We start from the raw sequence: 25,752 nt of genomic DNA on the forward strand, positions 1-25,752 counted from the left end.
ATGGTTAGGCCCTCTCTCCCTCTAGCCTCCTACAAGCTGCCACAAGCCCAGGTGCTACCCCGAAACACCTGCTGGGCTCTCCCTGCCTGGCAACTGTCCCTAGGGCTATGTGGTTGGGTCCAGGGAGGTACAAAGGACTTCCACAACGAGAACAGGCTTGTCCCCAGCTGGCGGAGAACATGGGGCCTAGGGCAGGTGCCGGGGAGCCAGCAAAGCCTTACAAGAAGAAGCAGCTATGGATGGCCAGTCGCACCGAGGCCAGGCAGACAGGGCAGACATGCCCAGGGCCCTGGCCCGCTAGGTCTGCATGCGCTGCTATGCAGCATGCCTCCTGCCTCCCCTGTGCCTGCCTGAGAGCTCCAGGGCATGGGACAGGCTAGGAGAGTCAGACAGGCTTGCCCTGACCCCTCCCAACACACACCCCAAGACCAGTCCCCAGTGCTGGGCTCTCCCACTGGTTCCGTCCCTGGGGGGGGAAGGGTGCTGGATTTAGTGAACCATCTCATAGGACCTCTGCAGGTGAAGCTCTGGGCATCTGAAACGCTTGGCCCACACACCTGGCTGCTAACCCTTGGCTTCCTGTGGAGCCGAGCTGTCACCTGCACAGGCCTGGGCTTGTACAAGAGGAGTAAGAGAGACCCAGGGGTGGGACAGACAAGGGAGTCTGCTCCCACAGAGACAAGCAGACTATGCACACAGCCATATCTAGAGGGTATAGTGTGTTAGGACCGTGCCTCCAGTTCAACTCAGACAGTGTGAGGGAAGGATCTGAAGCCACACTGCAGATACACAGTGACGGCAGGAGGGAGCCCTTGGGCTCACCTCAGCCCCACAGAAAGGACAAGGTGGTCACTGCCCCAGCACACACAGCCTTCACAGAGATGGTGACCGCCCCACACTCCTCACAGTCCTTGGGACCAGATGGGTGTGATACTGATACAGCCCTGCTCAGCTGGAGCTGAGAGTCAGTGGAGGCCACTTTGATGGCAGTTCCATAGAGACTCTACATGTACAGAGGGGACACTACCAAAGAACACAGCCTTGGAGCCCCCCACACACTGCCAGTCCAGAGGCCAGTGGTCCACTTTGATCCACTATGGTGAGGCCCTCCCATCCTGACCAGAGGTGACAGGCAGTTCCATCCTGCCAGGACCAGGGACCATCAAGGTCCTCCAGGCTCCTCTTAACATCAGGTGGCCAGGGAGAAGCAGGAGTCCACTGAGACCAACTGCTGAGGAAACTATTGCTCAACTAGGCGGGCCTTGGGGAGCACTGGGGGAGGGGAGGAAGGGAAGGGGGAGAATAGGAGCGTGGGTGAGGACTCTATATAAGGTGAGTAGGTACAGAGACATGAGTACTCCCTGTCTGGGTGACCAGCACTAGTGGAGGTACAATAAATACTGTCTGAACTGACTGGTGTGTGAGCTGAGCTCCGTGTCAGGGAGTGAGGAACCCGTGTGGTTGACCAGTCCTCTGTGCATGTGCTCAGTACTCTGCGGTACAAGCGGTACGAGTGATCCGTTCCATGTTAGCAGTGAGCGCTGTGTACACGGTGGGCCTCTGAGTGAGTACCACGTAGGAGTAATGGCTGAGGACTGCTGTGTGTGGTGAGCTCTGGGAGCCACGGGTACACCTCAGAGTGAGACGACTCCATGTGCGTGCGTGCGTGCGTGCGTGCGTGCGCCTGTCTGTGAGTTCTGGGAGCTCTGTGCATGGTTCTGCTGTGTGCCATATGTACAGCACCCTGGCCACTGAGCACAAGTGTTGTCTGTTGTGTGCCGAGGACTCTCACGCCTCCATGCACACAGGCCCTGCGTGCCTGGTGACGGTCACAGGTGGGAGTGTTGGGTCATCCGCTCTTCCTGGTCCAGGAGGAGTTTGCTGTTGTGGCATCCTGTGCTCTTCTTCTGAAGGACCCTGGTTGGCTCTGTCCCTCGCCACCCCTGCTCTGTGGCCTCTACCTCCTCTCTGCCACAGAGCCACAGGTGGGTGGCCTGGCTCCTCATAGGGAAGCTAGCTATCTTTCCAGGGTTCCTTCCATGCACAGAAAGGTGATTTTCCAAAGTGATACATCCTGCAGGTCCCTCTCTGTCCCCCTTGGACAGAAGAGCTCAGAGCCAGTCTTCTGTCTGAGGTATGGAAACTGGGCCCTGTCTCTGAGGTCCAGACATCTCTGGGGTTGACCCTGCCCCCATGGCAGTCAAAGGAAGGCCTGGGGACACAGATAAGGCTGGGGTGCAGAGTGGCGGGAACAAGCACCAGGCAGGACCGATAAGCTGTGAGTGGCCTTGGCCCACCCCAGGCCCTGTGGTCTGCCTGGGGACAGCAGATAGCACACTGCCCAGGGAGTTGAGATCTGGGCCTATGATGGTTGACAATGTACCTGCAGCCACCACAGGGGAGTCGGAGGCATGGACAGCGGTCCTGAGAACAGCAAGGGACCTTGAGACTGACCAGGCCAAGAATCAGTCGCTGCTTCTTAGCCTCTCTCTGGGCCTCAGACATGTTTCACAGCCTGGCCCACAGCCCTCAACGTTGCCCTACAGACTCATAGGAGGGGGTAGTCCATGGGAGGTCTTCAGGGCCAGCCAGGCTCTGGTCCTCAATCATGGAGAGTCAACACGACCCAAGGGCCAGCCTAAAGTGCCTACTTGATTCCAAACTACGGAGCCGTCCAAGGAGAGCCAGCATGATGTGGCTGCTTCATTCACATACTGGCTGTCATCCCCCAGCCTTAGTTTCCTGTGCTCCCACCTTGTATGTACATCACAAACGTTTAATCTGCCCTTAGCAGCAGGTATATGTGCATCACTAAGTAAAATTTGTTCATTAAGAGTATGACTTGCAAACTCACTTGCAGGCACCTCCCCAAGACAGGAGCATATGGTGGTCACAGGAGTATGGGTCACAACAGCCAAATGGTAGGTGATTCTGGTGGTCACTAACTGGGGATCAGCTTGGTGGCAGGTGGCAGGGCTGTGCATAGGAGAAACGCTCCACTAAGCCTGAACTGTCCACCGCAGAAGAACCCAAGTGCTGTGTGACTTTGTGGCAGCAAATGTCTGCACCAGGTCAATGTATGGCCATTGGGAGTTTGGGGAGCAGTTTGGTGAGACACGGTCCCTTTTTGGGAAATTGGTGATTGGCTGCATGACACTATGACCATAACGTGGCGAACGTAAACATGAGGAGTTCACCTCTGTTTAAAGAAAAAAAAAAGTGTGCTGGGCAGTGGTGGCGCACGCCTTTAATCCCAGCACTCAGGAGGCAGAGGCAGGGGGATCTCTGTGGGTTCGAGGCCAGCCTGGTCTACAGAGCCAGTTCCAGGACAGCTAAGGCTGTTACACAGAGAAACCTTGTCTCAAAAAACCAAACCCCACCTCCCGCCTCCAAAAATTGGAGAGTTGGAGAGATGGCTCAGTGGTTAAGACTACTGGGTGCTCTTCCAAAGGACCCACATGACGGCTCATGACTTCAGTCCTGGGGATCTGATGCCCTCTTCTGGCCTCTGCGGGCCCAGGCACATATGCGGTACACAGACATACAAACAGGCAAAATACCCATATACGCAAAATAAGTAAGTAAAAAAGTTAACTATATTAACAAGCAGCTGACAGCGAGTCTTCCACGCATCCAGAGGGTTTCTGAACTACCAGAGAGGTCCTCAAGCGAACCACCAATACCCATCCCCCTCCAGGGCACAGGATGTTGTCACCAGGAGGGTTAGTGAGCTGCACGATGGACTGCTCTATGCAGACCCCTCCCTGCTGTGCTGCCCGTGATGTGACACCCCTCCTCCAGTACCCTTCCCCACTAGAGGTTGTGTCTTGTGTTTTCCCTGTAGCCACCATCCTGTTTCTTAGGTAGCCCTACTGTTCCCTTGGTTCTGCAGGCTCAGACAGCCCAGCCCCCAAGCCTCACAGCCCTCAGCTCCCACCCTGCCATGTCCCTGGCACCAACGACAAGGGGTCTGTCACCAGGAGGCAGCTGCTGTTCCTGAGGAGAGTGACTGACCGCAGTGTTCCCGTTGGGGTGCAGATGTCCAAGCTGATAACCCTTCCTGGGGACAGGGCTGCGGGCAAAGGGCCAGAGATAAAACTGAGTGACAGACTTCCTGCTGGGGCAATGCGGACAGGGGCAGAGTGGCCAGAGGAACCTGGCCTCCCACCAACCTCTGCCTGCTAGGACAGGCAGCTCCTCGAAGCCCTCTGGTCAGGATTTAGGCACTAGGAGGGGCACCAGTCGTCCGAGAAGAAAGCGGTGAGCTCTAACCTCTGCCAGTTGCGGTCTCCCCAGTGCTGCAGGAAGGAGCCAAGTCGCAATCCTTACCCAGGGCCTGCACAGCGCGAAGACGCAGCAGCCACTTCCTACACACGTTTGTCACTGTCTCGCATGCCTGACACCATGAACTATCACTCCCTCTACTTTCAGACAAGGAAACCGAGGCACAGGAGATTACAGGACTTGAGGCCACACAGCTGAGAGGAATTTTTCATTTGTTTGTTTGTTTTGTTCTAAGACAATCTTACCAGGTAGCTCTGGCTGGCCTGGAACTCTCTATGCAATGCAGATCAGGCTGGCTTTGAACTCACGGGAGATTTGCCTGCCTCTGTCTCTGGGATTAAAGGTGTGTACTACCATGCTGGGCTAGTCTTGAATTTTAACTGGCATCTCTCTCCTCAGGGCTCTGCAGCAGCCAGAAGCCCAAATTTGAACCCCTGGGTTCAGAACCATTGTTAGGAGGGGAGAGAGAAGGCAAACACCCGAGCCACAAAGGACGGTGGGCACTGTGCCCAGACACTCTGCATGAGACACTCTGAGAGACACAGGTATCTCTGGTGCTCTGCCATCCCCCAGGCCCCCTTACTGTGTACGGCTCCTAAAGGGGTATCCTATGATCTACAGCCATTCACACATCACCCCTCCCCCCACACACACATACACAAACATCCCATAATCAGAGTGACTAGAATTCCAGAACCTAAAGTCAAAATGGAAAAGATGGCAGGCAGAATCGAGTTTCCACCAAACGCTCCCCACTCCATGGAGGCTGTGCAGGGCCCAACCTGCTCCACAGTAGCCAGAACCATACAGAGCAAGCAGCACAGGCTGTTGCTGGGACACGTGTCCTCGGCGTTCTCTGCTCTTCTGTCCCCTCCCATTCACCCCTCCCACGTCCTGCTCTCTGCCCAGCGGGCCCTCCACCCGCACCAGAGGGCAGGGGCACCTGTGGCTTGGCAGGGCTGGGTGCCAGGGGCCATGGCACTCTCTACTTCTGGGCTCGCCTCCAGCTCCCAGCCCACTGCGGTGACAGCCTGCCTGCCATGGCTCAGAGAACAGAGTCAGAACTGTGCTCTTATGCCCCCAGCCAGGACCACACGCCTGGCAGGGAGGCAGGGACCAGAGCCCCAGCCCACAGTGGCCCACACCACCCAGCCACAGACTCTGTCTGTAATCAAACCTACCATTAGTGAGATGAGAGGCAGTACCCAACCTCCACCCTCACCCCGTCCAGCCAGGGTAGTTAGTGACCATCCCCAAAGGCGGCAGAGGAACTGAGTCCCGGACAGCAGTAATTCAAGGGCTTGGGGTCCAGAGAGGTAGTTCCAGGTCAACATCTGAAAGGTTTCCCAGGAGAGAGAACACGATCTCAGGCTGTTTCTTGTAGGAAGGGCACGTGGATCAGGAATGTGTGGGGTACACTTGGCTATGATTCGGGGCCACTGCTGCTAAGGCCCAAAGAAGAAATATGAGGGCCTGGAGGGGCCCCCGTGGTGGGGGACTGGTCCCCAAGGAAAATTTAGGCTTTTATCTCTTTTTGAGGAGCCTCTGTTTCTACCTCTATCAAGAGGGGGTCATGGTGGAGCCGAGGCACCGAAAGTCACTACAAGAGGTTCCTGATACATACCACTTCTCTCCTCAGGGTGTGCTGGAAAGGGGACAGAGGGGAAGGGGACTGGGCTAGCGCTGCCTCTGTGAGTGGAGGAGAGGGGACGTACATGACAACCTGCTATCCTGGTCTGGCTTGGGAGTGCTGGGACAAGAGGCGCTGATGTCTGAAGTTTTTTCCGGATCCAGCTTCCAAGCTGGCCAGTCCCTTCTGTCAAGACCTGGCCAAACACCAGCACACTTGGTCCTGAGGGGCCCATTCAGGCCCATGAGACCGGGATGGGAATGGGGCTGGTGTTGTCAGCTGACTGCTTGACACTTTCTCCCTGCTTTCCCTCACTGGCTCTCTGCCAGGTGAGGCTCAGGAGTGTCCTTCCCCCAAGGACAGTGTTGTCCCTGTTTCCCCTCACCTGTGAAAAGGTCAGACAAAATCAGAGGGACAGGGAAGGGGTTTAGGAGGTGACCCTTGTACTCAAGAGCCACTGGGTACGGAGAGCACAAGGACAATTCAAGGACGCTGGAAGCTACAGGCCTGAGCCTGTCAGGGGTCTCACTGGTCCCATCCATCCACAAACCAGCAGGGACACTGTCAACTCTGCTAGCATAGGACGAAGCCCAGAGAGGCAGGAGGACAGTCCGAGGCACACAGCTTTCTGTGATGAACCTAGGACTTACACCTCGGCCAGTAGTAACCAGAATTCTGCTTCTCACTGTGATGCTTTCTCTGGTGGGGAATGGGGCCCTCGTGGTCTTCTGGACGCCACAAGGGAAAGTGAGCTACCACCGTCATCAAGAAGACAAGCTTATCCAGATATCTTCTGCCCTCACCACCCTGCCAAAGTTCTTGTCTCTGTCATATTCCCTGTGGCACAGCAGGGCAGCCACTCAGCCAGCAGGATACACAGGTGATATGCTCACCGAACTACCGTGCTGACATGTGTTGTAGTTTGTCCACAGTTCTCACGAATATTCTCATCTGGTCGTGGCACCTGGGTGCGTGCCAATGTGCTCAGCTCAGGCCAAGGAAGTCGGGCAAGAGCCCTTTGCCCTCATAGCTAAGGGAAACATGGAATTCAGGGGGTTCAGAAGTCTAGGCACAGCAACCACCGAAGGGCCCAGGAGGAGCTGGGAGAGGCCACCCTTTGCCCACCAGAGCTCAGCACCTTTCTTCTGAGGCAATCCAGGACCACACAAGCAGTGGCCACCTAGAGGCTGGGGACAGGGCTAGTGGCCAGCTAGGTTAGCCCAGACAGGAGGACAGGGCCAAGGACAGGGCAGGCGAAGGGCCGTGCACAAAGAAACAATCAGTACCACAGACTCTGTCCAAGTCCCAGTGCCCCAGATGACCATGGGCCTGACCTATAAGAACATAGAACTGCTTGGAACTGGCCCCAGGAGTCGCCAAACATTGCCACCATTGCTGACACAAACCCTGTCACCACAGACACCTGTGGGACTCAATCTCCTTGAATACTTTCAGGGTCAGGTCACTCACTACCTAAAACAAACACTGCAAGCCAGGTAGACTGTGTCCCCTTCATAGTCTGTAAACTGCACTCCACACCAGGGGAAAATGGGTCATAACCAGGACCCACCACAGTCTGGGTCCCCACAGCCATCACTGCTGCTGACTGTGAAACTCACTGGGATGAAGGAAGTGGGGAAAGGGACCAGGAGTACCAGGACCTCAGAGTCACCTGCTCCGGACACCCAGGCCCCAAGCACGCCTCTGACCTTCCAGGGACTCTGTAGCCCCACACGGCTCCATGGTTGGTCTTCCTGCTTCTAGAACAGCAGGTGACCTGGAAGATGGATGGGATCAGCTCTGATTTTTTACCTAGCTCTGCCCCAGGCTGACAAGCACCCTCAGAGAGTGTAAGACTCAATGGGCCTCATGAGCTGCCTGAGGGCAGGCATGGTGCCAGGGTCAGCTCCGGGTCAGCACAGGGTGAGGCAAGTTGTAGGAAGGTCAGCTCAATACCCTACCACACCCCTCAGACTTTGCAGGCTGGCAGTGGGCCCCCAAAGCACTGTTTCTTCGGCCAGCACTCATATCCCACGTGTACCTTGGTGTCCCTGAGCCAGGACACTGCCACTGCTGAGTCAGGGCTCCTCCCTCTGCCACCCCACATCCGACTGCAGGCCTCCATGTCTGGGCATCAGTCCCAAAACCCACACTTCCTCCTCCAGGCTGGTGCAGGCTTTCCTTGAGACTTGCTGTGGTGGATGAACTTTCCTAAGTTCCTCTGGTCTATGAGAAGTGACTGGCCCAGCCTGAAGCCTGGCCTGGTTGTGTGTGTGTATGTGTGTGTGGGGGGGGCGACAGCAGTGGCTTGAGTCATGCGAGGGCTCCCTTCTCCCTGCCTCTCCATTCTCTTCCTGCCATCTCCGAGTTAAGTCCACACTCAGAGCTGGGTGCAAGCCTCTGCCCAGCAGAGCCAGCAGGCCTCCTCCTGCTCCCCAGCACCCCACCTGGCACAGCCACTTTGACTGCACGCGGGAGCCAGGCCCTCGGTGGTGGCGGCCATTTCCCGACAGTCCTGATTCGTCTAGTTGCTGGCAGAACTCAGCTGACCAAGACAGGACTGCAGAGGAGGAGGCCCATGCTCTGGAGAGCAGAGACGACCCAGAGGCTCACCTGGACAGCTCGCATTCCCGTAATGACTCAGCACTGGTACCACAGGAGGTCAAGATAACTTGCAAGGGTCAAAGAAACAATTTCAGGGACAGGGTGTCAGGAATGTGTGTCAGCACATGCCTAAATGCGTAAGACGGGGAAGGCTCGGAAGAGAAAGGCATACTGGAAAGGAGACTCCACAGAGCAGAAGACTGGGTGGGCTCTGAGGGTTTCCCCAGGGGGGCTGCGGCAGCCTGCAGGCCACAGGGCCCAGTGCATGCTCTTTGCTGGGGGAAGAGTGTAGACGGCCATGGGAGACAAAGGGACACAGTCCTCCAGAGGGAGGAGAAAAAGAAGACTCCAGCATCTCTGGGTCTAGAGTCTTGGATCTTTCCCTGGAGAACCCGCTCTCTGCCCTATTCAGCTGACGGGGATCCACTCTCAGCTCCCTTCTCCCTCGAGCGCTCCAGCCACACAGTGCTGTTTCTGTGGCCTGCTCCTTCTTGGAGTCCATCTTAGTACATTAAGGGGAGAGGGAGCTGAACCTGGTGGGAGATGGGGACCAGGACTCAGCTACTCAGCTGCTCTGTAGTATAGGCTGGGTCAAAAAAAAAAAAAAAAAAAAAAAAAAAAACCTCTATCAAGATCTCTGTGAAGCCTGGTTCCTAGGACTAACCCCCACCCACTCCAGGTACTGGGCGGCTTGGGCGGCTGGCTGTGCTCCTGGGCCAGTAACAAACTGCATCCACAGCTTCTACCCAGGATGGGCAAGAATCCACCCTCAGTCCCACCTGCTCAGCAAAGCGGCTTGATAGTGGGAACCAGAGGGGTCCAAATGCAGGCCATCCTTACAGCTCACAGGCTAGGCCCACCACCCCAGAGTTCTGGAGTGACCCCACTGTCCTGCAACTGCCTGAATTAGAGACACATTTCCAGTCCACCCCGCCCATCCCCACTCAATCTTTCACTGTTTACAGGAGGGGGGGGGTGGCTAAAGACACCGTCAGCCCAGCCAGGGTGACTGGTACGGAAGGCCAGCCAGCAGGCTCTGGAGGACTCGGCCTCATCCTGAAGGTGTGAACAGAAGACCACTTCACCGAACAAAGGGCTGCAGCTGAGATACAAACCCTAGGCAGAAGAAGCATCCAGATTAGCCAGGCGGGTCACTACCTGTATGGAAAGGGCCACACGTCAAGGACCTCGGAGGCTTCCAGAGGCTGGGGCAGAAGGGAGGCAGATCTTACCATGGAGTGTGTGGGAGGAAATAGCCTGTGAGGCTTTAACTTGAAACCCAGCTGAGACCTCTGACCTCTAGCCTAAAGAGAAGAAGCGTGTTTGGAGCCACTAAGTTCCAGGTGACAAGTGACAGCAACCACAGGAAAGTGGTGTGACAGGAAGGTTCCTGTTCCCAGACACATGTGGTACACACCCTATCATTCAATAAATACGCTTCTACAAGTGTTTGGAGGAACTCGGGGTCTACCACATCCTCCAAAACAGCCCAGCAGTGACCTTGAGGGGCCCTTGGCTGAGGTACACAAACACCCAGTCCTGGGTTTACTGTAGATTTGTTTATTTTTATTTATGTGTAAATGGACCACCTCCAACAAGTCCTCCTGAAGGCCAGAAGAGGGCGCCAGATCCCTGGAAACTAGAGTTACCTGAGGCTGTGCACTATCTCATGTGGGTGCTGGGAATTGAACCTCGGGTTCCTTTGTGAGAGCAGCCCAGTGCTCTTAAACGCTAGGCCGTCTCTGCAGTTTCTCTTATGATTACTCACCAGGGACATGAAACGTTCACTCGACCTTCAGAGCTCCTGCACCAAGCACACATGATGACTGGACTGGCCAGCCCAGGCTGGAGAGAAGGAAGGTTCTGGAGTAGGCTAAGGAGCCACCTGGATGCACACAGCTGGGATCACCAGACCTGACTTCCTCCTCCCACTGTCCCACAGGCCCCAGCTCCCATTCACCCAGTAAAAGCTTGTGGGTCGGGGCTGGAGAGATGGCTCAGAGGTTAAGAGCACTGACTGCTCTTCCAGAGGTCCTGAGTTCAATTCCCAGCAACCACATGGTGGCCCACAACCATCTGTAATGAGATCTGATGCCTTCTTCGGGTGTGCAGGCATACATGGAGGCAGAATATTGTATACATAATAAATAAATCTTTAAAAAAAAAAAAAAAAAAAAAAGCTTGTGGGTCCCCTCCCCTTGTGCTGTGTGTGCCAGGCACAGGGAACCCTGGTCCCTGCTTCCTGGAGGCTGCATACCTCCGACCTTTGAACCTCTCCCCCTTGACTGGGATACCACGGGGCATTCTTTAGGCATGGCCTTCTGTAGAGCTCTTCTCTAGAGTTCTTGAGTACTGGGCCCTGAGTCTTGTTTTGTGTACTTCTGGGTCTAAAAGACTTTGTGGCATACAACAGGTGCTCAGGAAGTACCTGTGAACACACTCACGGGAATAAAGCTGAGGAGACGTTGCATTTCCATCAGCAGGAGCGAAAAGCTGGAAGGTTAGGATGGAAGCCCCTAGGAGCATAGGGAAAGTGTCACACATATGTGGCCTTCAGGGCCAGGCTGGTTATGGTACTCTCTCCTTAGGGTATGTGACAGCCCCATGACACCTCATCCCAGGGCCCACAAAGGACACTTTGGTGGCTCCACCCATAGTCTTTGTACGTGTTTACACGCATGTGTGTATACACAGGGGCAGGTGGACATGTGTGCACCCTTGCAGGTCAGACACTGATGTCAGCTGTCTCAACTTTCATCTTATTTTTTAAGAAAGGGCCTCTCATTGGTCTGGAACTCACCAACTGAGCTAGGCTGGCTGGCCAGCAAGCCTGGGGATCCTTGGGTCTTCCCTTGCCTAATTCTGGGATCCCACGTGTGAACCAACACACCCAGTTTTTGCATGGGTGCTGGGGACAGAACTCAGGTCCTTAATGCCAGCTGAGCCAGGCCCCTTCCCAACCCCTCAATCTATCTTTTCCATCTGCAACCTTCTGGAGTAGAAGTTCCCGTTGACAGCAAGTATCGCCTCTGGGCCACAGCACACCAGGCACAGAGGTACATTGATCACAAGCCATCGGGATGTCATTGCGTCTGAGCCAACAGCTGGGTTACCATTTCCAGCTGCCCACACTAAATCCCCTTGCCTCTTTGTTTCATGAAAAACAAAACTGGCGGCAGGCACACACAGCCAGGCAGTAGAGTCAAGACAGCAGATCCCAGTGGGTAGGAGCCGTCACAGGAGGAAGGCTGATCCACCAGGGATGGGGACACAGGAGGCCTGTCAGCTCAGCAGCAGGAGACTGCCGCAGCAGGACCGTGAGTTCAAGACCAGCTCGGACTCAAGAATGAGACCGCCACTCGACAAAACAAAACAATTTTTAAAGAGAGGAAGGGAGCATGGGGAGGGAAATCAGACATGGTTGCTCAGGACATTGATAAGGGCCAGTGTTTCTCAAAGGCCTCAGGGAACACCCCAGTCAGTGGATTCATCAGAACCCAGGCCTGGTTGAGCATGGTGCCACATGCTGGTCATCTTAGCTCAAGAGAGGCTAAGGCAGGAGGATGGAGAGTTCCAGTCTAACCTGGGCTACAGAGACAGGCAGACCATGTGTCAAAACCAAACGCCCACTAAAACAGGAAGGAAAGAGAGAGGGAGGAAGGAACGGAAGGAGGGAGGGCTTACCAGGCTCTGCCTAGGTCCTATGAGCCCCAGTGTGCTGAGAGGATTCAAGGCCTTCTCTAGGTGAAAAGCCTCCCTCCCTAGCGGTGCCTTTAGAAGCTTCTAGATTTCCTGCCCTGACTTGCAAGCCAAGCTTCCAGTATTATGAGAAGTTCCCAAGAAGATGCAAATCATTGCTAGTGGGAGCCAGACACTGGACCCCAGTTCCACTGGCAGCACTCAAGGGAAGGATGGCACAGTGCAGTGTGTGACGGGAGCCCAGGCAGTCCTGCTGCGGCAGGGGAGTGGTGGCAATGAGAAGCAGCAGCAGCATCCCCTTCTGTACCCGCTGGGGCAGCTGCAGCTCACTAGCCATAGGCGAAACCTTTGTGTGCCTGGTGCCACTGTGCTCAGCTTGCATCGTGCTGCCGTGGGCACTCTGCCAGCTGAGGACCCCCCTGCCTTCCCAGTGACCGACACAGCCTCGGCCAGAAGCCCATTTTCCTAACAAGGAAGAGGAAGGGGGAGGGTTGCTGGTGACAAGCCAGTGCCCTCATCCTGTGTGCTGGCTTCGCGCTACTCTTTAGACACGGCTGGCTCTGGCCTTCTCATGGTCAGTGTGCTACTTAATCTTTTGTCAGCTTGACACAAACTACACACAAGTTATCTGGGAACAGGAACCTTAACAGAGAAAAATGCCTTCCTCAGATTGTTTGTGTCAGGCCCGTAAGGCATTTTCTTGATTGATGTGGAGGGGTTCGGGCCACTGTGGGTGCTGCTACCCTAGGCAATGTGGTTCTGGGCTGTGTAAGAAAGGAGACTGAGAAAGCCATGAGGAACAAACCAGTTCCTCAGGTGTGCATTGTGGGGGCAGGCTTCTCCTTCATAGGACTGTTCCTGGGACAGGTAAGCCAAATGAATTCCTTCCCGCTCAAGCTGCTTTTGGACAGTTTTTATCACAGGGACAGAAATCCTAAGACAGGTCACCATCCCTGTTCCCCATTGCCCAGGATGATATCCAGCTTCTAACAGAAGCTCGGGAGATGCAGAGCTGGGTCTCACACTCAGAACGCAGCGAACACAGATCTGAGCATGTAATGACGCCACGGTCCAACTGCACAGCACATGGCTAGGAAGGAAAGGGGTAGGGTGGGGTGAGAACGGCAGTTGGGACAGACATCCCCACCTGTGCATGTCCACTTCTAGCACCCCATGGCTCCATAGTCACATCCACTAGATGAGGCCCCAGCACCCCAAAACCCTCCAGAACCCTCTTCAGGGCTGTCGCTCAGTCCAGGGAACCTGCTTCTCAAAACCTGTGTTCTCAGGAGGAGTCCCCGAAACTCAGGTTTGGGACCCAGAGTTACCCCTACCCCTCGGGGACAGAGAAAGAATAAAGTCAGACTAAGAAAGGCAGATGGCACCAGGTGGGCCTGGCCCAGTGCTGTGAGGGAATGTGTGACCAGTTGCTTCAAGTTCTTCCGCCATGACATCCCCACCATGGTAAACTGGAGACTGAAACCATAAGCCAAACAACCCTTCTCCCCGAGGCTGCTTCAGTGTTCGGCCACAGCTATGAGAAACGGGACTAACACGGGAGGAATGGCAGCCAAGGTAAACTGGTGTGTGGCGGCCAGGCTTCTGCACCCGGACACTGGTGACAACGTGGGGTCCTCAGCTAGCCACTGCAGCGTGGGGACACTGGAGACGGTGGGGATGAGGCCACAAACCCTGGTTGTCATATGCACACAGGTAAGCCCCAGTTCTCCTGGGTAGGTCTCGGCCCAGTGGACAAACATGCCTGGCCTGACCACGTGTAAGGATGCTGACGTGTCAGGTGTGGAGGGGCTGGGGCCAGAAGTGGTTGGGCCTGGCTTTGGGCACACACAGCTCAGCTCACCGCTGGGAACTGCAACTTCTACTGTCTCTGCTGGTAACACTACTCATCACATGAGAAACTGTTTTACAACCCAAGAGGGACGTGCAAGGCCACCGCCCAACAGGGAAGATGGCTACCCGCATGGCCATGCAGGAAGCACACACCAAGACAACAATGACACACACTCCTTCTGCAGAGTGTGTAACCTACGCAACCTTGCCCTGCAGCTATCAGTGGGTCTGAGCGTTTATGTCGTGCTGCTGACATTGCCTCATTTTCAAGGTGCCCATTCTGCAGCTGGAGAAGCGGAGGCTTTGGGACATCCTGAACTTTGCAACCTAAGGCTAGGGCTTAGAAACCTGGATACCAGTGCCATCTCCATGCCATCTCCCTGCAGTCACTTTATAGTGTGTATCACTTCCATCCCAAGGAGCCTGTGATCAGCACAGGACAACTGCTTTGAGAACCCATGCCCACTTCCATTTCATACGCACATTAACATGGTTCTAGGTCCGACAAGATGTTCAAGGCTGTCGATGTAGTCAGATGCCCTCACACTACAGGGACAGCTGCCCACCCAAGACTCCAAACCACATCCTCCTCCTCACCAAGGGACTGGCCACCGGTCCGAGGTTCCTTTGGGCCTTGCTTGCTAGGGGAACCGTGGCTTGGATCACCATGGTCCTCAAAGGACAGAGAAGTGAGCTGAAAGAGCCTGGCAGATGCCAGTCCTTTTCCTCATGGCCTAGAACTGTGCCTACAACCAGCGGTGACTCTCCTAATGCAGTGCCTGTGGATCGACGCTGCCCACACAAACGAGTCTGGTTAGCCACCAGAAGTCTCACCATTGGCAATTCCATCCCTGACACAAAGGTGGCCCTGTTCTCTAAGTGATACCAAATCTCATGAACTCTGGAATCTTGGTGGGTACAACCCATTGACTCCAAACTCACTGTTTGGCACTGGGATTTCTGGGGGCCCTGGCCTAGCCCAGGCCTTTCTCCAACTTCTATATATAGCAAGCTTGCAGGGAATCAGAGCTGAGGAACGGTTGGCTGAAGTGTTTACAGCCCTGCCAGGCAGTATATATCTCATTTCTGCCATGACCAAACCACCTTCAGAGAGGATAACCATATAAGTCAGGACTGGCTGAAGCCACCACAGCAAGGCCCTAGTGGTGCTCCCTTGGTGTGAAGCCCTAGAAAGAAGGGAAACGTGTGTGTGTGTGTGAATGTGTCCTAGGTAGGTCTATGTCTGATTGTGGCCCCAGTGTGACCAGACACCTCTCGTTCCTACCCCCATGTCCAGTACCAGCCTCTAGAGGGAGTCAGTCCACAATGATGACTTGGAGTCCTCACCTAAAAGTCACTCACTGTCAAGGACTCAAACATGACAAGGCCTATCACCAAAGGCTCCAAAACATGGCTCCATACTAGAAACTGAAATATCACTCCCAAAACTTGTGACCCGGAACTTTCTGGGTCAAAATTCATACTGCTGGGGCTACAGGGAAGCAGATTGTAGGAGCCGGACACAGGGTTCAAATCCCAGTACCCTACCACAGCCGTGTGACAGGGATGAGTGCCTCCGCTTCCCTGAGCCCAGCGCACAGTATTCTGACGTGAAATGACATGCACAAACACAAACACACAGCCTCTGCTTGCTTAGGTGTCACAGAACCCGTGGACCACCAGCCACCACGCATATCTCACAGACTCAGCTTGGGAGACAAGATTTGCTAAAGGTCCCTCAGCCCAAAGCAGGCGCACCTCTCCCCACACAGTGGCCCAGCTCTTCTATAGAACTCCATGATGATGGGCTGGCCTGCCCTGGGGAATGTGGTATCACCAGGGACATTGTCAGGCCCTACAGATACACCTCAGGATAGACTTTGCTTGGAGGAGTGGGTAGGAAAGGCAGAGACACATGGGCTTTCAAGGCCCAATCCACAAAGGTATGTACTGGATGTGGGAGGGCTCATGCCAAATCAGAGCACCCCAGTTTCCAAAGGGCAGGCCCGTGGAGCTAAGGGAGGGTGCTGCCCATATAAGCAAGACATTCTGCCTATTGACCTGGGGAAGCCAACAGTACTGACTAAGCTCTGAGGCTCACACACAACAAACCTTTCCCTTGGTGCCAGACACCATACATGCTGTGGAAGCCAGGCCCACCCCTCGCCATGCCATCTCACAGATGCAAGGCTTGGAGCACGTTGGATAAATATGCACGTGTAGGGGTTAAGAGGGTGCCAATCTCTGGCAGTATCTGCCCTGCACCCCCTCCTTTGCTGTATGGCTACCATGCCCGCACCTGCCAATGTCTGAAGCCTCCCAGGTCCCCAAGGCATAAGCACCTGGTCTGTTGGGTCCATCTGGGAACTGAGTCGATTTCACAGAGGAAATGAAGTCAGCACAGGACGACCTGCAGGACGAACACTCCAGACCAAAGCCTGCGCCTACGGTGGTCCAAACACGTGTGCCACATCATCTCTGGCTTGCCTGTCACCTTCCCCAGCCTCAGCTCCTATCATTTTCTAGCAAGCCATGCTACTGGTCTCTACCCCCTTGGTGGCGAGGCTGGTCCTTGAGTTTCTACTCCTCCCCAGGGACAGCATGGATCAGGTTCCCACAGGTCCTCTCTACTACAGCCTGCTCCGGAGAGTCTCTCATGGTCCGGTGTGGCTCTCCAGGACGTTAAGAAGAGGATACAAGAATATAAATGTCCACCATATCCTCAGAACCTACAGAAAAGGTCCTAGGAGCTCACAAGAGATCCATGGGATCAGGAGAGCCACCCTGGCCACAGCTCCCTCGAAAGCCACTGAACGACAAGAGAGGAGTATAAGGGCACCAAGCTGGGAAGCCCCGGCATGGACATCCTCATGCCTGCTGGCCCAGCACTAGGGAAGCCTTCACAAGTGCCTAGGACGGTTGGCACTCATACCCACCTTCCCCAGAAACAACCTGCAGGCTCATGTTTGCTGTGACGGCATTTACAGGCACGAACGATCAGTCAGTGCACAGGTAAATTCACCACAGACAATGAAGTGAATATTCCAAATCCCAACAAGCGGACTCGAGCCCTATAGCGCCAAGAGTATGAGGTGGAACCAACTCTGACCTTAGTACCCCAGCTCAGCTCCAGAGCCACAGCCCAGGGGCTGGCTCAGGCCCAGTCTATATGCAGAGACGCAAAACATGACACTACCTGTGGCTATGAGGTCTGCTCCGTCGCCATCCCAGCTGTCCCGGCTACTCTGCTGGCTTGGCACTGGCCGCAGCTCCTGGGTGGTCCTGGTGCCCCTGGATAGACTATCTGTGGGGGGCACCGGCTGTAGCTCAGGCTCTGATGCAGGAGCATGGACAATTGCAGGTGTCTCCAGAGGGGCAGAGGTGACCTATAAGGAAAGAAGGGGACAAATGAGTCAGGAAGGAAAGAGGCCTTGGGCTATCTTGCTATTCCTTCCTTACTGTGGCCTGACCTCTGTAGTCAGCAGTCCAGCTGAGCTGGCTTCAAACAGTGAAGACAGCCTGTACCCTCATTGCTTAGCCATGGACCCCAGGATACAAGATAATGGATGCTATAACACTATGTGTCTATCTCTTGATATTCTGACATAGAAGGTCCTAGCTTTTGGTAGGCACCCTGGTGTCTAAGAGAAAGTTGTGGGGAGATGCACCAGGATCCAACTTTATGCAGCCTGTCCCTGGGGGACATCTAGATGCCATTGTGCAGTTCACCACAGGACCCTGGTGTTCAGCTTAGGAAGCTGGGTTGGCTATCTCAGCTGCACCCCATAGATTAGTGGGGATGTCACTTCCCCAAGTCCTCTGGGGACCAGTCTCCTTGAGACCAGAGATCATACAGCATCCTTTCTAGGTTCTGCTATGACTGCTTTTCAGGCATGGGTGAGGTTCCCCATGCCACAGAGTGAGTGGAGAGGGCTCAGGAACTCATGGACTCCATCTTTGGAATCTTTCATGGAAGAGAGGAGCTACTGCTTGGTGTCGTCCCCTTTATACCACAAGTCCGCCTGGCCTCACCTCCTGACACAATGGTTCTGCATCATGGAGTCAGAGGAACACATGAATGGTAGGTAGCCTTGGGGACCAGACAGCCTACACCTCTATGGAATCGACAGTCTCTGCAGAGACAGCCATCTGCGCACAGGCATCTAGTCCTCACCAGGACACCCAACTTGCTTGAGTTAGGCTCAAATATCAGAGCCCAATATATGGGAGTCAGTTCTCTCCTGCTGTGTGGATTTCAGGGGTCAAACTCAGGTCATCAGGCTGCCAGCAAGCACCTCTCTTGGCTGAGCTATCTCACTGACCCTCTTCTGAATGGATTTAAGTTGCAGAACCATGTACCCAACACAGAATTCACAAATTACCACAGTGCTGTCCCACATCACCATATCCATCTTTAGAACCTTCTCACCCCAGACAGAAGTGGCCCCAACCCCCATACCACAGTACCTGGCTGTCTCCCTTCTAACCCCCTTCCTACTTACCACACACACTTCCTTCTGCCTGTGACCTTGACTATTCAAGTTGCCCCCCCACACACACACACTCCAAGGCTGGGGAAACCTGAGGTTTCAAAAAGGGGCCTCGAAAAAGGAGACTGAGATCACAAGCAGGGTCAGCCCAGGGCGGGGGGATTCCCAGGTCTAAGTGAGTAGCTGGGGCCAGTTCAGCTCCCACAGGCAATTTGGGCCACAGGGAGCCAGCCCCAGGCTGGCGGCCCCTCCTCTTCCCCACTGAGAGCACAGGGCTGGTGAGAAGTCATTTTCTGTTCATCCAGTTATTTTTTTAATTTTTTTTTCCCAGGGCTTAGTTCCGTAGGAGTAGCACACTAAGTGAGACGGATGTTCGGAGTTCCTGAGGCGAGCTTCGCCCCCACCAGCCCTGCAGGCAAGAGGCAGATGAATTTACTGCGCTGTTTCCTGGAATGTTTTAATTTACAGGATCCATATGGAGACACTGCCCAGCTGCACGCCCCCATCCCTACCCCCAAGCCCAGGGCAGGCACGCAGCCTGAGCCAGGAGGCAGCATGCTGGACCAAGCATATCACTTCTTCTTCATTCATTCATTTGCTTCTTGGAACCTGGGGTGAGTCCATTGGAGTGGCAGGGACCCCCAAGCTCTAACGTACCCCCTGTAGGGGCTTGGCTACTTCACAACCTTGTCCTAAATCACCGTGGAAAATTCTATCAGGGTGAAACTAAAGACAGACAGACACAGCGTTGCCACATTCATGAGGGGGTGGCAGAAGGCTATGCCACCAGCCAGGGATTCCTGCTGCCAGCGAGGGCTTATGGGTCAAATCAGGCAATGTCCTTGTGATGGCCTCTGAGGACAGGCTGGAGGGAGGTGGAGGGTTGCGAACACCGCAGGCTTGTTCCCTACCCGTGACCCGCTTTTTCTCCTAGAGTAGAAGAACCAGCAGGGTCTTGCTGGGGCAAAGAAGCTGGGCACACTGTGGCACCCCAGGAAGGGGCTGTGGGTGTAGAAGTGGGAACTGGTACTGAGTCTAGCACACAAGGGGAAGGAAGGCTCTTTGCTGAGTACCTACTATGTGCTGGCACCAGTCCAAGCCTTTTCACAGACTCACGTGGTGAACCTTCCAGCTGCCCCCTTGTCAGCGAATTGGCACAGCAACCTGTCTGAACTTGCACAGTAATTGGGGCTTTGAAGTTGGCTGTGACCTCAGTCAGCTATGAAGCAACTGGGGGATGAGGTTTTTAAACAGAAGCAGCAGATGGGAATCAGGAGTCATGGGCAGAGACAGAGGGTGGGGACGGCACTTCAAGGGCTGGGTGGGAGGACTGCCCAAGAGGGGGGAGATCCAGGAGAGCTTCCTGGAGCAGGTAGAATCTGAACATGGCCTTCAAGGGGAGTAAGGTTTGGCAGGGAAGGACAGCAGCCTGGACATAGGGGATGTCATATCAAGAACCATGTGATTGGGCCCAGCCTGGCTCTATCTGTTCCTCTACCCACTGACCCATCTACAAGTCCATCTGTCCACCCATCCACCCAACATCCATCTATTCATCCATCCTCCCATCTGTTCATCCACCCATCAACATTATCTGTATGCGATGGTTATTCTTGGTTGTCAACTTGATTACATCTGGAACTAACTAAGACCCAAGCGGCAGCCCGACTGTGTGTTAGACCTACTGTGTGTTACTGTCACAAAGAGGCTATGACAGACATCAGCCCTTTCTTAAGGGGCCACAAACCACCCCACAGGGCAAGACCGTAACCCACATGAAGGTGCTCAGCAGCAAGGATGCAGAAGACGGCCCTACTCAGGGTCAGCAGGAGTCAGGCTGAAGGACGCTTGTCCCTTCATGCATCTCAGGTGCTTCTGCAAGCATCTAGTGCTACCTTTAAAGGTTGCATTCTTTTTGTTGAGGAACATCGGCAGCTGAGAAAACGATTTGCACTTAGGTAGGAAAGTAAGCCAGGGCTTTGGAGCCATGCTACGTCTCTCAAAGTCACACACAGAGCTATCAAATCCCCCAGCAAGGCCCACTTGGGGACAGAGACCGGAAAGCAGGAAGCACACATCTCTGGGATAGCTTGAAAATGGTCGTTCACCACAGCCTTCTGTCCTGGAGGTCAACAACCCAGACAGACCACAGCCGTGGTCACAGAGCCATGGCTCTGCCCCAGCCGAATCTCCAGAGGATGAAGCTGCCAGCACTGATGGCTTCACATGTCCCTGCCCTGCCATATGCTAAGCTCTAGAACCATGTGTGGCCTGGTTCTGCTGTCTGCCTAGCAGTGTGAGCCTGGATCAGAGGACCACATGCCGGTCCTTCTTCTGGCCTAGGTCTTCTTGCTATGCTATATGACTGTTGTCGGAAGTGACGACACTTGACTCCTCCCTCTTCCCAGGGGAGCCTGATCAGGGCTAATGGATGTGCCTGCAGGGGCTGTAGATCATCACATGCTAAGTCTCCCACCCATCCTTCCTCACCTTCCTCAGCCAAACTGAACACAACTGCTAACGGAAAGCAGCCTGCCTACCTGAGTCTCCTCTCTGCCTTGGTCCTCCTCTGGTCTCCATAAAATGCTATGATGCCTGGGGCATGTACTATTGTCCTCACGTTCCCTTTCCAGAGGACCCTGGCACACGGCATCACAGGGCCACACACGGGGCACACCTGACTTTGAATGGTTGGCTGGATAAAGGCCATGGTCCCCGGAACCTCCATGGGCAGCAACCACTGAGTTAGCATTGGTCAGCTGGTGGCCAGAGGCCAAGAAGGATATTTCTATGTCTCTCCAAAATAAAAAGGGGTTCACAGTCTGCAATCCATATCCCTCATGGACTCCCACATCACCATGCTTTCTCCAAGGAATTCAAGTGGTTGTTGAGGATGCCATGCCAGATAATGTCAGGAGGGGAGGAAAGAGGCAGACATTGTATTCCTGTTCAAATGGAGAAGGACACGTGTGTACATGTGTCGGGGTGTGCACGCTAGTGCATGGGTGCATGCCTGTGTGAGTGTCTGTGTGTGTGTGTGTGTGTGTGCATTCTGTGCATGTGTGTGCATATGGATGTGTGTTCTATCAGGACCCAATTCTACTTAACTAATTTTTATCAGCTCACAAGGTCTCTCTAAATTGGAAAGAAATCTCTACTATCTTAAGTTTTATTGAAATACACTTCATATATTATACAGTTTATCTACTATCTTTTTTTCCCCAATGTCGGGGATTGAACCCAGATTAATTTAGTAGCAAGTATTTCAATGATGCAGCTCTGGGGCTGGTGAGATGGTTCAGCAGGTAAAGCTACTTGCTGTCAAAACTGATAAACTGAGTTCAATCTCCAGCACCCACAGCAGAGAGACATATAAATGCATGCACACGGTGGCACATACGTGTGTCCCCACACACTAAATGCAAGCACACGGTGGCACATACGTGTGTCTCCACACACTAAATGCATGCAATATAAATAAATAGTCCTAGTTAACGGCTTTTTGTAAATTTGTGGAGTTGTAGGGTTGTCTCCACAACCCATTTTGAATGTTTTGCCCAGTTAACTCTGGGGACATTATCTTTGGAGCCTTCTTCCATCTCCCCCACACTCCTGGAGGTCAATCTTTCTGTCTTCCCAGCCCCCAGGGCAGTCGCTCCCTGTCTCGCCCAGGCTCTCTCAGCTTCTATAGCCAGTGCTCCACGCTGCCTTTATACGCTCTCCTACTGGGGACGTTTCACATTAATGGAGTTGTCACGTGGGACCTCTCATGTCACCCTTTCTCGGTTAGCATCCGTCTTCCTGTCCCCCCTTGTCTAGCAAACCAGCCATGCATCTCTAAGAACAGGCTTCAAGCTGAGGCCCTGCAGCAGCCTGGAGGCTGCCAAGCAAGACACTGGGGTCTAGCACTAGCTGTTAGAGGGACTGTTCTTCCCCCTGGTTCCAGGCTTGCGTGCATCTCCCAGCCTGCCTGGGGCCAGGGCTCAGCAACTCTCCCATGCTGGGAGATCTTAGTAGTGTGGCTTCATTTCCTCCACAGCCTGGAAGTGCCAACACGGTGCTGCTTCCAAGAGGGACGGCAGAGTTTAGGGACTTAGCTGTTCCCATGCTAGGCAGTGCTGGTAGTCCATGACCAGGCCCATTTTGACAGTTCAGGGCATAGGCATGGGGAAGGTCATGACCTCAAGGATGTGCCTGTCTAAGCTTAGCCAATCCCACTACTCATCTGCAGTGGGGGAAACTGAGGCACAGAGGTCAGTCCAGTTCTCCAAGGACACTTAGATATCTAAGGTCTGAGCCACAAATTCAGAAGGAATTGTGTGCTGTCAGGTGCAAAAATGCCAGTGGAGACCATGCCCCATCAGGACTCAGGTTTTGCATTATAGGCAACAGGGTGGGGGTGGGGCAGGGGGATTACCATCAGGATGCTGGTTTACCAGGAAGCTTAGCCATGGAGCCGGGAATTACGGTGGGGGAGTGAGGGGCAGGTGGCAGCACCGATGGCATCAGAGAATCCTGTGCCACCCTCCCACAGCCCAGGAGAAAGCCACACGCAGAAAATAAGTCAAGGGCGGGAAGGAAGGTTGCTCCCTCTACCTCATAGGGCACCAGCCAGCCTCCAAAGACCTGCCAGGGGCATACAGGTCACAGGACCAGTACCAGCTGCCAATGATGGCGGGAAGGAAGGAACAAGCCAGTTCTGCCCCCAGGAGCCCCACTCCCTTTGCCCACCCCACCACGGCTGCATCATCATTAGAAACCGCACTCGCCCAGCTCCAGTGAGACTTGCAAGATGGCATGTCAGAGGCTCAGAAGCATCATTTGATGCCCTTGATTCCCTCTGATGGCTCCATAATGTAGGCAGAGAACTCCAGATCCTGCACTAAGCGGGGGGAGGTTTCAGCCCAGAGCACAGCACTGCCGCACGCACAGTCCCCAACCAGCAGACAGCTAAAGGGTTAGTGCGAGCGCAGCGGCCAGGCGTAATTGGAAAGTTATTAGATATGGAATACACACGGCACCCAGCAAATGAGTAATCAGGGGCTAATTAAGCACATGGCACAGCCGAACGCACAGGGGAGGCTGGTGGCTTCCACATCTGTGCTGGCAATTAGGGGCGCTCCGGCTGCAGCTCCGGCTGGGGCTGCGGTGGGTGCAGACATCCACTTGGCAAGGAGCGCAGCTGGGGGTCTCTTCCCCATCACTCACGCTGGAGGAGGAGTCCTCAAACCCACCAGTCTTGGGGATGACAGAAGGTCAAGGGGACAAAGGGCACACCAAGAAAGATGGGAGATTCTTGTCTCTGCTTTCAGGTTTTGCAGTCATCTAAGCGCCTGGACAAAGGAACGAACGTGTGCACAGAGCAAGAGCAGGGAACTGTTCAGCGATTCTGCCAGGTAGTCTGGCAGGGAGTGGGACCATGCCATGATCTAGATAGGGAAATGAGTCTGGGATAAGCAGAAATCAGGCAGCTCATCCAGCCTGGTCCTGGTGTCTGAGGAAGGGAGGGAGCAGTCATTCTTTGGAAGGTCACAGTCAAGGCTAAGGGAAGAAGCAGCCAGACACTCAGACAGGAGCCCAACTCCTTGTCTCTCCTAGGGGCCCATCTTCCACTCCTAGAGGTCTCCACTGTCCATCATCCACTGCTGGGCTCTGCTCATACAGTCCCCTAAAGCCCCATCCCATCTGAGACAGGAGAGCTTTCTCAAACACGGTCCACTGCCAAGTCTGTTCCCAATGTTTTGATCCAAGAGCCATGCGAGTGGCCCGAAGGGGTTCTCTATAACATGCCACTCTCCTTTTGTCCATCCACTGTTATATCCACCCACCCACACACCCACGCACCCATCCATCCATCCATCCACCCACCCACCTACCCAAACTGTCCTTCAATCCATCCGCCTACCCACTCACTCACCCACTCACAAATCCACCCATTCACCCATCATCCATCCCCCACCCATTTTATTAGCACCTACTATGTGTCCGATATTGTGCTTGGGATAGATACAGCAGTCAAGGAAACAGCTAACGATCCCTAACCTCACAGAGCAGACAGGCCAGCTGGGCCCAATCTTCCACAATGAGTGCAAATGGGCACCGCAGTGTTTTGTTTGCTGGTCGGTCTGAAGGAGTGAGGGGGAGACAGGCAGCAGAAGATCAGGCTGTGAGGATAAGTGGCCTGGCCTCGGCATGGGCAGAAGCCACACAGGGAGAAGCTGTAATGATGGTGGGGCCCCTACAGCCTCTGGGGTACCTAAATCTGCAGGCTGTGCCCCAAGGGGCTGTAGGAGGATAGACCCACTCTAAAGCTGCCTGGTGTACCCACCTGCTTGTCCCCCCCACACTTGGGCCATGAGAACGCAGTCCTACAGGAACTCAACAGAGACTTGGCCAGCAGTTGTGAACGCCCCACCCACAGTCAAATGACTGCACCTCTCTGGGCTCTGGCTTCCATGTCTGCGGAATGAGCAGCGTCAGCCACCTGGGTGGCCATGAGGGAGACTGGTCAAGTAAGGGCTCCATGGAGTGAACCAGCTGAGGGTCATGGGCACATTGCCCAGGGTTGGCCAGTCTTTCCTGCCATACTGTTTTCTAAGCAACTGTCCCTGCCATGGCTCCAAAGAATGACCCCACCAGGCTTGTGGACCAGGTTCCCAGGCAGGCCAAGCTGGGTACAGAGTGCTGGGGAAGGGTACATAGTTTGTCAGTCACCATCACAAGCCTCTACACCCAGTGTCCCTATCCCTTATCCCCAAAGTCCCAACCTCTTCCTCAGTAAGATCTCCTGGACCCTAGGTCCCCTCCTAAGTAGAACTGGGCACTGCCCCACCCACCACATCCAAGGACCATAAGGGGCATCAGATCTGTTACCTCAGACCATCCTCCTCCTCTGAGCAGTCAGGGTCTAGCCCAGCATCCCCAGGACACCTCAGGGAAGAGGCAAAGCTGAGTCACAGAAAGGCTATTTGCAGGGCTGGAGAGCAGTGTTTCAGGCCAAGGAAACTGTCAGAACAAAGGCCCTGCAACAGGGCCTTGTCAGGAGGAAGTCAGAGAAGCTACAGGACAAGAATGAAAGATCTCCTTACCCTGGAGGCCTCTGAGTCACAGAGACATGTGATCTAAAACTCTCTCTCTCTCTCTCTCTCTCTCTCTCTCTCTCTCTCTCTCTCTGTGTGTGTGTGTGTGTGTGTA

General features: G+C 54.4%; 1 protein-coding gene across 3 annotated transcripts in view; it reads right to left on the reverse strand.

Moving 5' to 3' along the window:
- The window catches only part of Gse1 (Gse1 coiled-coil protein), a 343,505-nt gene that overhangs the window by 206,149 nt on the left and 111,604 nt on the right, over positions 1 to 25,752 (reverse strand). For all 3 annotated transcript variants that reach the window (XM_057754212.1, XM_057754210.1, XM_057754209.1), the window contains exon 2: positions 17,265 to 17,454. In XM_057754212.1, coding sequence (XP_057610195.1) covers positions 17,265 to 17,454 — 190 coding nt within the window. The remainder of the gene's footprint in view (positions 1 to 17,264; positions 17,455 to 25,752) is intronic.

The sequence above is a fragment of the Chionomys nivalis genome, chromosome 21, assembly GCF_950005125.1.
Source record: "Chionomys nivalis chromosome 21, mChiNiv1.1, whole genome shotgun sequence".
In the NCBI taxonomy this organism is placed as follows: domain Eukaryota; kingdom Metazoa; phylum Chordata; class Mammalia; order Rodentia; family Cricetidae; genus Chionomys; species Chionomys nivalis.